Here is a 15,456-nt window from a genome sequence, read left to right on the forward strand (position 1 = left end):
AACGTTCTTTTAAATCACAGACATTCAGGATTTGGCAGTAGGCAATCATAACTTCAAGATGAGGAACAGAATTTCTGCCAAACATTTCCAGAATAATATTCTTAGCCATACTGCCTGCAAACATTCTTACATCTGTCAAAGCTTCATAAAGAAACAGACCTTAAGCTGTTTTATGTAATTCAATACAAGTTGGTACATGGGAAGCAAAAAATTGTTAATCTCCATGATGCAATTTGTGGTTGGCATAATTTAGCTGACTGGTGAAGGAGGAGGAGAAGGGAAAGGTAAATAAGGACTAAATACTTTCTTATTTTAGTTCTTCATCTGTCTCAGATAATTTTAAATCTGACATTTCTGTCATGTTCCTGCAAAGCCAGCTGATGCACAAGCCTGTGTTTTATGCATTGCTCTCTGTCACAATTTTTACATTTGCATTTTAATAACTCTTTAATAACTAATTTTAATAACAGTCAGGAGGACTGTTATTACTGTAGGCTTTGTGAACAAGAATGATATTCTGGATTTTTTTAAGGCCTCATTCACTGTGAAAAATAAAGTTTTTGGAAAAGGATTTATAGAAAATAACAACTAAATAACTGTGGTTTGGTAGAAATGGAATGAATAATGTATTTTTATTTACCCTGCCAATTTTGAGATTTGAGTAAAGAATTCTCCATCTCTATTTTCACTAATTAATGAAAAACAATGTTACGGGAAACTAGCGGGGCGCACTGGATTTGAAGACTAGGCTGGGCTGATTTGGAGAGTCTCAAAATGGGTCAGAATCAAAGCAGACTCAAAGTCCTCTCAATCACTCAAATGTGAAGCTGTGTCCTTTTGGCACCCCAAAATGGGATGGCCCTCTGTCTGGGAGTTCTCCATATAAGAAAAGGGGAGAGTATTTAGTTTTTCTCTCTCTGCTTGCCTTTAGTCATGTGCTTCTGGGCAGGGATGGACATAGAACTTATTGAGGCTTGTTCTGGATTTTCACCGTATTTTGTGACAATATATCTGTGGCAAGGAGAGGTGGCAGAGACGGCAGCAGCAGTTAAGACCTTCAGGCTAGAAGTTGAAGGGAGAGATGCTGCCCAGCACTGTTTGTTGTACGGTGGCTGGTCCTGCCACCTGTGCTCCAGGTGTGTGTGTGGAATGCCACAGAAAGAAGCCTCCCCAGCACGACACACACAAGCTCTGAGCGACCTCGTTTCCTTCTGAGTAAGTTAAAGCAAGACCTTCAAAGCAAGGAAAGGGAGGCCAAGGCAGGAGCGCTCTGAAACCTAGATCCGCGAGGAAAGGTGGACGGCTATAGACGATGCATCCAACACATGTGGACATGTGTAAGCATGTGCAGAAAGAGTTAGGTGATAGTGGACACTTGAACTGCCCAGATTTGAAATGTTCTGCTCCAGCTGATAGTGTGCACCACGTCTACACTGTCAGACCGGGTCTCAATAAATCAGCTCCACCCACCCCACCAACATGAGGCGCAAAATGTGAATGACCCTGGAGCTGTCAACGGAGCATACAACAAAGTGAACCAACTCCGAACGCTCATTCCTCATCCCCAGTGGCATTTTCTCTTGCTTTCTTGGGAAGCAGCTCCTCTCTGCGACAGCCTCCAGAGCTGAGGCCTTTCCTGGGAACCTTTATTTCTTTATGACCACCGTCAACATGAGGACACCCATCTCGAAACGAGCTAAACCATCCATGGTAAGTTTAACAATATCAAAATCAAGCCCCATAAAAATCAAAACCACCATTCAACTCCACCTGCATCAGCCACGGAAGACAGCCGTGTGTTCCTGGGACAAAGTGTTGCAGAGCCGTTGTATTTCTGTTGCTACGCACACCGAAGCACATGTTGGAGGCTGAACCTTGAGCACTGCGCCACCCTAAGGCACGCTAGGTCCAACTGCAGTGGGCTTTTTTTGCCAACCAGTATTATAAATCCCACCCAAGAAGGAGAGGGTCAAGAACCATACAGTGACTTCTCTCTCAAGACTCAGTTTATGGAACGGCCCCCGTTCATGCTTAGCCCTCTTTTCTGAACCCAGATGCAATAACCAAGTTGGGCTCTTGACAACTCAGAACAAACAGATGCTTCAGAAACGATACTTCTGTTGAGGCAGCTGAAAACGCCAGCACATGCCTTTTTTTGTAGCCACAGTGCACGTGCATATTCAGCTTGCGAATTATTACTCCAAGATGTTTTTCACACATGCTGTAGCCAAGCCAGGTTCCCAGGCTATTGTTTCTTTTTTAGATTTCAGTTTCCTAAATTGTTTTCAATTGTATTTCTTGTACAAGGTATTAGCTATCCCATCTGATTTTGTATCTTTTGCAAACGTATTAAGTATTCCATCTTTCTCCCCATTAAGCTGTCAATAAAATGTCGAAGAGTTCAGGACCCACTTGATCTATCTCATCCTATTCAATGAGCACTCCTTGCTTGCTAGTTTGAAGACAGGTGTGCCCCCCCCATGCTTAATGAGTCTGTGAATCAGAACGGTGGGTGGTAGTTCATCAAATGCTTTGCCAAGATGAGTAGCATAAGCCCCTTCCTTTGAACCCAGAATGGGTGCCCCATATCCAGTTTGGTGTGATGGTTAAGGCACTGGGCTAGAAAGCGGGAGACAGGGAGCTCTAGTCCCACCTTGGGCACAAAGCCATCTGGGTGACCCTGGGCCAGTCACTTTCTCTCAGCCCCAGGAAGCAGGCAATGGCAAACCAGTTCTGAAAAACCTTGCCAAGAACACTGCAGGGACTTGTCCAGGCAGTCTCCAAGAATTGGACACGACTGAACGGATTAAAAAGAAAAATTCAGGATTACCCCACATAGCAGGATCACCCCCTAGTTAGTTTACACGCCCCACCCTAACACTGTATTTTGCTCGCTTTTGTTCCTGGGCAGCAAGGCATCTTCCTTGTCTTTTTCCACATGTTGGTGGGTGCTTGAGAAGGAAAAAGGGGGCCGGAGACAGAGAATAGAAAGGGTATTAGGATTCCTGAATGGGGAGCACTCCACCCTGCAACCCTGTGGAGAAGACGCGTTCATTAGTTTGTATATAGCCTTATGCCTAAAAACATCTTTACCAACCTGTTTTCCCGCTCATACATTTCCTTTGTAGCTGTTCGAAGCTGTTCGATTTCTTGGGATGTTTTCTGCCTTAATTGTTCCAATTCATCGTGCAGTTTGTTTTCATACTCCATTTTATAGTGATCTCTTAAAAATAAATTTTAAAATGTTGAGATAAAACATGTTATCAACATTCATTAACGTTCCTACAATAACCCTTTCTGACTTCGATAAAACTTGCTGAATGGTTGATATTTGTTTTTTCTTGGTTTCTGTTTTATTGTTTGTGATTTTATCACTGTTGTTAGCCACCCAGAGTTGTGTTCCACAAGATGGGCAGCCATATAAATCTTTTAAATAAATAAATGAATAAATAAATCTGCTTTGCCTCTATTCTTCCTGAAATGATGTCAGCCCCCCGAGCTTAGTATCAGTTAAAATGGCAGAAGAACTTAAAGTTTCCTTAAATCAACAACAACAAATGACAAACTTGTTTCTAGATTGTTACAAGCTGAGCCAGTACTACTGCTGTTTAAATCCAGCACACATTCCTTCTCAGGTAAATGAGTATGGCTGGCTAGGGCATTCTGGGAGTTGAAGTCCACCCATCTTAAAGTTGCCAAGGTTGAGAATCACTGCTGTAGATCATCCCATACTGGTTCACTACTACTGAAATAAAGCAATGACAGGGTCAGTGCATTTTAAACTACGCATTTTTAAAATCAGGTTTGGTTACCTTACCCAGTTTTTAAGATGTGGCAATAAACTACCTTGGATAATATAAGTTCCAGCCTAATTAACCGGCTTAATCCCTGCACGTGTGCTTCCTCTACCAAGAACAGAAAAATGATTGTTAGATCAGTCAGTTCTTGGACATAAAAACGGAAACCTAGGGACTCAGTCGGAAGCCAATCGTAATTTGCACATTTCCGCTACCTCTGAATAACCGAACGCTGCCGTTGCTTCCTCTTCTGTGGCCCTCCCCAGCCTCGCGCCTTCCGAAGAAGCGGGTCCCGTGGCCCACCACCAGTCACCTTGAGAGTGACAGCCCCAGACGCCTGGGAGCAAAACAGCCGGGGAAGGTTGGTCGGAGAGTAGTTCCTCCTAAGACACCCTGACGGAGTCACCCCCGGTGAAGGAAACTACGTGCCTGGACGTGACGTATTTCTCGTACATCTCTTCTCTGGCTTTCTTGGCATCTTCCAGCTGAACGTGGAGCCTCTCAAGACGGTCCTCCTCATGGGCGCAGCGGACACTCAGCTCCATGTTCTGTCGGTTGAGGTAATCCTTATCCTTTTGCAGCAAAGTAACGGACTGCTGCAAAACGGCAGCCTTTTTGTTAGGGGGAAAAAAAGCAGCAAGAATGCCGCAAATCAGACATTCTGTTCCCATAAACCAGTGGCAGGTTGTTTTTCAAAAAAGGCAGTTAGCATAATTTGAGCTTCAAATGCAGCCGACTTGACGGTGTTTCTTTGTTTATACTGGACACAACAAAGTGTGGAGGGGAATAATTGGAACGTGCGGTTTATGCCATTGGCCTGTCCTGCTACCCGCCCCATTTTAATCTGAAATTCATTGGACTGGCAACTTGGCCTAATTGGGACTGCTCCTGATCGAAGGCTGTGTATCTCCAAGATCTGGAATTTCAGAACTAGGGACACCTGATGCACGGGGGAGGGAGCCCAAAGGCTTATTTATTTTCTATCCCGCCTTTATTATTTTTACAAATAACTCAAGGTGGTGAACATCCCTAATTGTTCCTCCTCCTCTTTTCCCTGCAACAGCAACCCTGTGAGGTGTGTTGGGCTGAGAGAGAGGGGCTGGCCCGAGGTGGGACTAGAACTCTCCGTCTCCTGGGGAAGGCTACATCTGCATGTGATATGTAGCAGAGGCTTGGCAACATCTAAATTAGATCCTTTATTTTGACAACAGGGGACGAAAGAGGACATTTGAGTAGCCTCGTCAAATTTGCATGACTTACTAGTTGATGATACAAATTTCCAGGCATTTGTTTCCCCCTTTCCTTTATCTGTGGACCTAATTACTCTTTGAATTCCTTACTCAGATGATAGTTTTTAAACATACGACTGACATCTATGAAATGTATACATCTTCTTCACTGTTAGCATTGCCACCATTATTTCTGTTAGTATAACAAAGAACAAGTAAGACAGACACATTGTAGATAAAAGAGGGATATCAAGATGGGATAATCAGCTGGTCAGTCACCTTCCACTAGAGCAGGGTTTCTCAACCTGGGCTGTTTTACGACGTGTGAACTTCAACTTCCAGAATTCCCCAGCCAGCTATTTTAAGAAGTTCACACATCTTAAAACGGCCAAGGTTGAGAAACCCTGCTCTAGAGCTTAAACTGGAAATGAGGGACAGAGAAGGCGGGTATGATTCACAAGTTCCTGCCCGACAAACAGCACTCTCTCCCATGAAGAGCCAACCAAACGGATGGCTCTAGTTGTACTCCAAAACCCAACTGTAATAAACAATCTGCACGGACATTTAAAAAGAAAAAAACGTAAATAAAAGCCTTCTTCTGCCGCCTTCGGTATCTTTCCCAATGAACATTTAAGGAAATGCTAAGTGAGCTGTGAACATCTCACCTCTTTGGATAAGTCATTCCTTTCTGCAGTTACGGCTTTATGTGAAACCTCTAGTATTTCGTATTTTCTTCGGAGCTCTGAAAATTCATGTTCAAACGTATCACGCTCACTGTTGAGAGAAAAATACACAACTGTATAATCAGAAGACTGCAAAACCTGAGCTTTCAACTTTTCAGTTCTTGTGCAACCTCCTCTTCATGTGCAAATTTAACACTCACTGCTTTTCAGATATTCTTGTTACCAACGGAGGATATATTAGGAGTATCACCCCTCTTCAGTCCAAGGATAACATCCAAAATTTGCTCTACTTGCAGTACTTGAGTTTTTTTCAAAATACTTTCTGAAAGTCTGAGCTAACTAGAATCAAGATGACAAAATTTCCCAAGATCATCCACACATTGTTTAAATTTTTGTTTCAGCACAATTTCATAGTGGTAATATTTATGCTTATTGCAATCCTACACAAAAATACAGCAGGGAAAATTTTCTGTTGACCTGCTCCTTGTCATAAGAGAAGGTTCTGGCATGAATCAGACAAGTCTTCAAACATCCACTTTTTAAAATGCTTGATTCAAAATACAAGTATAAATGTAACAGGGAAAATAAAGGAAGTGGACAGTTATGGAGCTCAACCCATCTTGTAATGGAAATTTCCTCCAACAACATTCTCAGCTGGTGGCTGTGAAACCTCTGCTCAAAAGCCACGAAGAAAAGGAAGAGCCCATCATGCTGTGAGGCAACCTGTTCCATCATTCAGCAACTCATAAGACCCGGAAGGTCTTTTTAACCTTAGTTGTTATCAAGGAATCAAGAAACTGCAGTTTTAATCGGTTAAAAGGCAGATACCTGGTCAAATGAAGTTACAGTAGATAGTTTTGGATCTGAAAAGGGTAACAGCTCTGTCAGATGCTGCACAGAGCATGAAAGTTCTGTCTGTGGTGACAGGGGATCCAACTTACCTTTTTATTTTATCGTAGTTCTCCTGTCTATAGTCACCCTGCTGAACCATTTGTTTTGTATCAGCTAGTTCAATTGTTAAGCGCTGGCATCTCACTTCAAACTCTGACCGATTTTTTCTTTCCGTTTCATAACTCTGGGGAAAAAAAGGCCTTCACATTTAAAGCCCCAAACTGTTTAGAGAAGCGTGCCTTGCTTTTTTTCTTGAGAAAACTGGGCAATAAATCTATATATTACCAAAACTCTCAGTGTTTCTCTGTTTGTAACCTTCACCTGGGCGAAATGGTGCATCATAGGGCAACAATTTTTGAATCAACGTACCTCAGATGGGCAAACTTAAAGAGCACGTCTCAAATCTGGGACCCAAGACTCCAGCGGGATTGAAATTTGGCAAAGTTGTGGCTGCTTCAGTGACACCGCACCTTCCAACTACACTTCCCAGAAACCTGTAGGTTGCATGGTGCAAGGGAGGATGAGAGAGGTGTATCCCTGCCTACTTTCCCACCTCTCTCTGGCCCTGTGACCAATCGGCTGGTGGCAAGGCCTGACAGGCGAGCGGCGATTGGCTGCTTTGGAACCGAGGCCGAAATTTGAAATCTCTTAAAGGCGGTGAGCAGCAAGGGAAGGAGGAGGGAGCAACTTGGATGCTGCTGGCGAGGAAGGGCTGGCTGGGGGGCGCCGGTGGACGACAGGTGAGCCCTCTTCCTCCCTGGAGGGAGGGGGTCCCTGGGGACACACCAGGATGGGGATCAGGGGTGCAGTTTTCCTTGCAGTCTGAGGCTCCCTTTGTTCCCTCTCCCCCAGCAAAGTGGCAGGCAGTTCCACAGGTCAGCCGAGGAGGAGGAGGAGCAGCGATTCCTGACGCTCCCTGCCAGCTTCCCACAAGCAAAGTCAAAGGGGAAACCGGCAGGAAGTTGCTCCCACTCCCACTGCTTTTTTGCCTGCCCACAGTCATTCTGTTTCTCTGTTTAGGCAAGGAAATGTCTCTGGAAGGATGACCCAACGGGTCACAGGTTGTCTAGTGTGAGCCTAAAACCGTTCTAATCTTCAGAATAGAGTAGGAAGTATGAAGGTAAAAACCTGATTAGCAAGTTCGAAGTAAGCAAATTAGCACTTCGAAGTACAGGAGGTTATTTTAAGGATGGTGGGAAAGAGCTTCCAGTCCCACAAAGAGCAGCGAGGGAGAACCACCTCAGCTCCATGAAGAAGGACTTCCGTTCGTCAGACCTGAAGGCAGCATGGACCTGTCCAGGAAGTCACAGTCAGCTCACTTTATTTCAGTCATTGACCAGACTGGAGTAATGTAGCAGAGTGAAATTAATCCGATAGGATGAATGAGATGTAATTGGGTTAAAAGTAGAGTATGTCAGATAAAGAGAAATTTAAAAATATAATCATATCAAACTGATGGATCTCACCAGCTATTAAACACAACTTGGCAACATTTTAAGAGAGCCCATCACTCTGAATAGCCAGGAGGTCACTGAGGTAAAGAGAGTCGGTGCAACCTGAAACCAAAGTCAGGCGGGCCTTGAGAGCATCTTTACCTTTACCTTTACCTTCACTCAGGAGGGTTAAAAAGGATGGCCTTTGAGGAACCCTGAGTTATTCCCAAGAGTTCCGCAACCTGAGCCTTTGACTTTACACCTGAGTCCCCCTAAAAAAGCATCTCCTCAGCTGCTCTCCACATTACCCTCTATCTGTGTCAACGGGAGAGACAAGAATCTTCCCTGAAGCCCGCTGACCTGTTACGACCTACACTTGTTCAGTCAGAGAGAGCCTACTGAGGAAATTCGCACTGTGCTGCCAAGTTTCTTTACAGTAGAATCTGGTTATATTGGAAGGGCAAGGCAAACATGCAGCACTTAGCAATAGGAAGCACCCTGTTCAATCGTCCTCTTCCAAAAACTGGCCTAGGCTTCTCCTTTTGACGTGCAATTCTGGCCTCTGCTAGTTAAAACCCTTTTAGCAAGCATCTAGTAGAATTAGTAAAAACCGCACATAAGCTTTTCCAAAAGCAGCAGCAGCCCAAAATATACATAAGCAAAATACATCCAGCAGAACACATGAAACACCCAGCAAGTATTTATAATAATTATAGCTATTTCAACTTCGTTAAGAATTAAACGCCAGATTCTTTCTCAGCAAGACTGCCAGAGAACAGAGTTCCTGTTTCAGTTGTGGACGGGGTGAAGATACCCTGCAGAGAAACACTGAACTTTGGTCCTGCAGTTCTTTTAACAGGTTCAGAGAAGACCCCCCACCCCAGCTGAGCAAAAGAAGCTGGTCTGAGGTAACTCTCAGCCTTCACACAACCAGAATTAGGAGCAATCCCACTAACATCCTGGCAAGGGACATGAGGTGGAAGGCTGTCCTTTGGCTAGAAACCAAAATAGTTTGAATGTTTTGTGGACTAAGGGGTGAGGCTCATCCCTATCTTTGATCCTCCTTAATCTCTGGAGTCAAGACGATCTTCTCTAGAGCCCGGAGACCATGAGACCGATGAGGAGATACTGACACCAAGTGGTAAAAGAAGGCAAAGGGGCCAACAGAGGAATCTCAGCACTGTGTTCTAAAGTGCTTCTTAAGTGCTCTTAAGATGGGTGGACTTCAACTCCCAGAATTCCCAGAATGGCTGGCTGGGGAAGTCCACACCTCTTAAAGTTGCCAAGGTTGAGAAACACTGGCTCGGAATCATCCATTGTTTCAGAACACAGCTTCTATGCTAACTAGAGATTAAGCAAAAACTCATTTCCCCAAGTTTGCATTTTCCTCCTCTGGCCAATGAATGAAAACGGGAGGGGGCCGTGTGTAACTTGACAGTTGCTTCTTGGTTGGAACCGGAAGGGACACGGGGTGTGATATAAAAATGGAAAAGCTAGCAGTCCAATGAAACAGAGCTTCACCGCCATGGCCACCATCTTAATTTTCTGCCCACGCCCTGTGGACACTCCTGGTAGCAGTAACCCAACATTCCAATACGTGTCTGGGACCGCAGCCCACAAGCAGCCCCTCAGGCTGACCATGACCCCAGAAATCACATCAGCAGACTAAGCGGCCAGCTGGGAAAAAGGGCCCTGGAAGGGGTGCTGCCCGGGAGCCGCAGCCGCCTCCTCCTCCTCCTCCCCGAGGGTGTCTGGAAGGGAAGATGGAGACACGCACCTCCAGCAAGTGCTTCAGCTGAGACTTGTAATCGCTCAGTTCCTCGCAGGCCGCGTCCTTCCTGGCTTGCAGTTCACGCAGCTCGTTTCTTAAGGGATGCACTGCTTCATAAAATCTAATCTGGAGGCACAAGGCAATTGCACACCATTATCTTTCAACCTAAGTGGAAGAATGATGAATGTTTTATACCTCTCCGTTCCCCAAACTGACTTCATTTCAGTGCTGAGCAGCCAGGCAGGGATTTGACTTTTAGAATTCCGCGCAAAGCACTTAAAATAAACACATCAACGTTCCAAGAACGGGAAACTATTTTTCTGTCAAGACCTACATCCCCTTGAGGGCCATCTGCTGGAAGCTGTGCCATCCAGGCCTTAGCCCCTCTTCAGGGGGAGGAAGGGAGGTGGGAACCCACAGCTTGCAAAGGCTTTGGATATCAGACACAGCCACAGGTTGCCCACCTTTGTAAATCTAAAGGAAAAAAAAAGTCCTGCTCAGAAGCAACAGTCCGTACAATAGTGATGCTAGCATAACAAAAAACAATTATCTTGCAGGTGTTATATACACAGGTTGCAGGTAATCTCCAGAACGCATTTGGTGCTTAACTGGCTATTTTGTTTGCCCAACCCCACCGTTTCTGAACATGAAACTCTGCCGAAGCCAGCCATGCGCAGCCCTGTATGGAAAGCACCCTGGAGCTAAAGCGGCCCACGCCTGACTCTGACTGGCAGCAAGACTGCAGATGGTAACGCTAGCAGCCCCTGAAGCCAGCAGAGAAATCCCTGGTCTGCCTTGTCCGGAAGGGCCCTTTCATGGGCCAGGCCTAACGCTGCACCATCTGTGGTGCCAGAAGGCAGGTGCGACAACACCCACTAGGAGACGCCTCTGCCCGGTCAGTTCTGCCTTCTTTCCTGCAGTGCCTGCCCTCGTCTGGGCACTCTGTTAACAGGTCAGCTCAGGAAACCCCTGGCCTTCTGCCGGCAGGCTTTTCTTCGGAAACGATATGGAAGGTTGCTAAATTTGGTTCCACGTACAAAGACCCTGGGTTTAATGCCCGAGCGGTGAACTCAGAATTTATATTGCCCTTTGATTAGGTAGTCACTCTATTAATTGTTGCATCGTTCAATCATTAGCATTCTTTTACATTTATTTTTACCTTTTAATGGTTTGGGTCTCTGGCTGTAAATAAGTTTTAAACAGCCTGAAACGCACATTTAGATTGAGAGAGAGAATCCGTTACATGTTATCGGTAAGAACAGGAATCGCTGTAAGCACCAGAGCCATGCCAACGGCTAGGATCAAATATAAGCATCGTCCTGGCGGGGCCTTAACAAGGAAGGCGCGGGCTGCCGCCCTGTCTTCCCTTACACGACGAGGGCAAGCAGTCCCAAGCTTCCTCTTGGGCAGGCAGCCCTTGAGATTAAAGACAAAAGCCCCTGAATCACCCAGACTTTGGCCCCCAACCCCTCGTGAACAACTCTGACTGCTCGCTGGGTTATGGGCAGGATGTGAGAAATCGCCTATCAACGGAAACGAGGGGCAGAAATCTCAGGGCTGAAAATCTGCCCCAGCAGGGCACTGTGATGTCAGCAGCATAGCTGGTAAAACGGCCAGATGAATCCAGAGTGTTCTGTAGTCCAGACAAAAAATTCACACAAAGTTGTAGGCATCTGCTACGAATAAAGAGATGAACATGACCTGGTGAAGTGCTACCAAGAAGAGGTGCGTAGCAGGAAAGGCTGGACAATGTGATTTTCAGGCTTCGGAGCAAGGAGACAGAAGTAAACAGCTTGGCCAGACCCACACCAAAAATAGGGCAGACTTTTTAAAAATGCAAATACCCGTCACAGCGCTGCTTATTCCTGAATTTATCAACAATTATACAACTATATTAGAAATTTTGCATTTTTCCTTTGCTTGCTGTATTTAAGCACTCACAGACACATATTCAGGAATAGAAAGTTCATCTTCTGGAAGAGATTTGAGTTTGGCGTAGCATTCTTCACTCAGTTCAAGGTCACGCAGGCTACGACGGATATCGCCGGAGCGTTCCCGTAACTGATGGTTGTTCTTTTCCAGTTGCTTCTGGCGCAGCAAGATGGTTTCCATTTCCTGTTTCATTAGTTCTTGATGTTTTCTAGGAAAAGAGCTGTTTGTGACTTATCCAAAGGAACTTATCCTACAAAGGCAGTACCTTTAATTCTTCTCAACTGAACAAAAGTCTACTCCCATTCATAGAGCAACAATTATTTTAATTACATTTAAATAATAGAGAATATGTAAGCCTGAATTGTTTATGCTGTTTTACCAAAATAAAGGGAAACATACTTTTTTTTTTTTTGCTTTTAACTGTAAAAAAATCATGGAAACATAGAACCATAGAGTTGGGATGGACCTTGGAGGTCTTCTAGTCCAACCCTTGCCCAAGGCAGGAATCCTCAGACCATCTCGACAGAAAAAACTCGGCATGATTTGAAAACTCAGTGCTTATATTTTCAGCTTAGCTGATCCAATGAGAGTGGGGTGCCTGAGTTTCAGACAATCAAGGCTGCTACGATTCCTGCAGAACAGAAGCGTGTAACACAATTCTACGTGTGCTTTTTCCAAAACAAGTCCTACGGCCTGTTCTGCAGAAAGCAGGCACAGGAGCAGTGGGCAATCCACATTGTCAGGACGTGTAACACTCACACCTCCTGAAAGCCACTGCCCAGGTGAAAACATCACAAGTTCCACTTTCGTGAAATGTGTCTGTTTTTCCAACAGGTTCTTCTACTGTCCTACCCCAACCCTAACCTGGCTACATCTTAGCATCAACTCACTGTCTGAATAGCTGAGAAACTGAACACGCGGAATGGTTCAGAAAAACACCAAAGCGCCTTTTAACTCGCCGTTCCTTCTTTTTCTCCTCCTCAGATACAGCAACAGCCATGCATGCTTCTTTGCCCAGGAAAGCGACTGGCAGTTTGCCCTTAACTGGAAAGCCAGAATCTGGAAGCTGGTCCTGGCTTCCAAGCCTAGTTGGTTGGCCCAAGACAAGCCACAGCTTTCTGGTCTGGGAATATGGTTTGCCCAAATGAGGAAGAGGGAGGGGGCAAAAATCTCCAGGATAGCAAGGGAGGGGGCATATCAATTTATGTCCCCACCCGGGTTCCGAACGAGTTCCTCTTCAAAGATTGGGAATGCAAGCATGTAACGTAAAATCGGAACAGCCCATTTAGATTTAGCTCCCGTTTCTAAATTTGATTTCTTCCTTTTCATACCTAGCATCTTCTTGCTGTAATGCCAGCTGGTTATCTAGTCGTAAAGACAGCAGTTGTTTCTCATGGACTGCATCATTGAGTTTCTCTTCTAGTTCTTCAATCTGAAGCAGTAAGTCAGTAAGAGACAAGAAGTGATGATTTATTAAAGTGAGCCAAATTTAGATTTGTACAAGGTCCCACATTATTGGAAAATGAGAGAAGATAAAGACTTTATCGTAATTCCTTAAATGTTTTGCTCTTCCACACAACATTAATAAGAGATGAATTATTTAGCCAGCCTCTAGTTTTGCAAGCACTGCAAAATAAGTTAATTTAATATTTATATATTAGTCAAACTTGTGTGCTACCACAACCACAGGACTTTCAGTGGCTCGCAACACAAAGAAATACAATACAATAAAACAGAATAAAGACAAGGCAAATAAAGCCCAAACACAACATATGGCATTAGCCCCCGCAACCCCAAACCCTCTGGAAAAGCTCCATCCTCAGTTCTTTCCGGAAGGTACATGGTGCTGGTGGCAGATGAATCTCCAGCAGGAGGCTGGTCTGGAGGGCTGGCCCCACCACTGGAAACAACACTTCTGGGACACGGCCCTCTGGACCTCAAGGACACAGGGAACCAGCTGCCTCTCCTGGCAAGATCAAAGTGGCCATGCCGATTCTAGTAGGATGTACAGTTGGGCATTGTCACATATCGATGACACGTGTCCTAACAGCCGGGAACCACGCTGAGACGAGGAGCAGGTCTCTAGTGTTTATCGCTGCTACATTAGACAGAATCCTAACAAACTGAAGAAGCGTGGGAAAAACCCAGACAGATAAACCCCAAAAGTCAAGGCGGGTCTGATCTGTGTCTCTTTGAATGGCTGCTCAACTCCTCAGTACTACACATGTGTTTTCCCCCCTGGACAGGGGCCCCCTCCTGCTCGCCATCAGCGCTCATGACACACTGGGCCCAAACTGCCAGGTCACCTCCCCAGCAGCATAATCAGGTGTTAAATGGCAAGGAGGAGAGAACTGATCCCTGCGATACCCCGCAAGAGAACAATCACAGTGCCAATCTCTCCCACCCAGCTGCCACCATGTGGAGGCAAAACAGTGCCTCCATTCCGCACAGCTGGTCCAGAGGGATACCGCGGTCTATGGTACTGAAGGTCACTGAAAGGTCCAAGAAGAGCAGGACCACATCCTATCCATAGCTTGACACAGGTCATCAACCAGAGTGAACAAAGCTGCCCCTCTCTCATGCCCGTGCCTGAACCCTGACTGGTATGGGCCCGGATAAATCATGCTGCAAGCGTGGTCAAGGTGTTGGATCGGGACCCAAGAGACGCAGCCCTCAAGCCTGGAAGCCCACTAGGTGACTTTGCTGTCACTCCCACTTTCTCTGGGAGGGGGGAGCAACATGTATGCTGCCTTTTGCTCCTCAACAAATAGCAGGATGTAACGCTAAGGCATACATAAATACGGTATCCACCTGATTAGAAAGGTCGTGTACCAAGAAAATTACGTTGAGAAACAATTTTTTTCTAGAGCAAGAACAGACAACAAGAGCTACCCATAACCAGCATTTTCAGTCCTAAAACACTGAATGTGGCAATACGTTAAATAAAAAACCCCCATCCTCTTACCTTTGTCAAGTACTCCACCTTTAAATTATCTAACATCAAGTTCTTCTGAGAAAGCTCGATTTTCAGTAACTGGACATTATGCAGCAGTTCTTTCCTCTCAATAAGCTGTCTGGTAATTTTGATGGTACCTTCCCGATCTTCTGACGAGGACACGTCATCTGTGGGTAAGGTCGTTTCCAGACTAATATCTTCTGATTCCAAAGAGCTGGAAACATTTGCTTTCTTAGGATCCCTGGAGCTCTTCCTTGACATCTTCTAGCAGCAGGTAAAAACCTTCTCCTAAGTATTCAAACAGCTTAAAAAATAAATGGGAAAAAATGTTTTTTAAACAGCTTCACTGTGCAATAATTAGAACAGGGCAAGTATAAAATTCTGCCTAAAACTAGAATCCATTTCTGGGGCTCCCAAGTTGGCACTCTGGGGCTGCCACACACCTACATCCACATTCCTTGGCACCTAACAGTCTCCTTTCTCCACTTGACATCTGCTTAATTAAAAAATTAAGAAACTGGCATCTTGCAGGCAGAATGCCTGTCTCCACCTCAACTTCATCCTTTTTTCCCAGAATGCCTCTGGGCCTCCAAGCAACTCCACAATTTTCTCAGTAAATAGCAATGATAGGCAGCTGCAATCCAATATGGACTTTAGGAGGAACATACCTACCTTTCTTTATTGAGGGGTGAACTTACTCAATGGTCCCTTTTGCTACGCTTTGGATTAACCGAGCTTCTTCTCATGTTGCACAAATTTAACAA

General features: G+C 45.2%; 1 protein-coding gene across 1 annotated transcript in view; it reads right to left on the reverse strand.

Moving 5' to 3' along the window:
- PIBF1 (progesterone immunomodulatory binding factor 1) overlaps window positions 1–14,992 on the reverse strand; it is a 68,297-nt gene extending 53,305 nt beyond the window's left edge. The window contains exons 1-8 of the mRNA XM_063304532.1: window positions 14,702–14,992; window positions 13,068–13,168; window positions 11,746–11,944; window positions 9,811–9,930; window positions 6,651–6,784; window positions 5,692–5,800; window positions 4,227–4,408; window positions 3,098–3,223 (exon numbers count right to left, since the gene is read on the reverse strand). Coding sequence (XP_063160602.1) covers window positions 3,098–3,223; window positions 4,227–4,408; window positions 5,692–5,800; window positions 6,651–6,784; window positions 9,811–9,930; window positions 11,746–11,944; window positions 13,068–13,168; window positions 14,702–14,953 — 1,223 coding nt within the window. The 5' untranslated portion in view covers window positions 14,954–14,992. The remainder of the gene's footprint in view (window positions 1–3,097; window positions 3,224–4,226; window positions 4,409–5,691; window positions 5,801–6,650; window positions 6,785–9,810; window positions 9,931–11,745; window positions 11,945–13,067; window positions 13,169–14,701) is intronic.
- Between the last annotated feature and the right edge of the window lie 464 nt (window positions 14,993–15,456).

The sequence above is a fragment of the Candoia aspera genome, chromosome 5 (assembly GCF_035149785.1).
Source record: "Candoia aspera isolate rCanAsp1 chromosome 5, rCanAsp1.hap2, whole genome shotgun sequence".
Lineage (NCBI taxonomy): Eukaryota > Metazoa > Chordata > Lepidosauria > Squamata > Boidae > Candoia > Candoia aspera.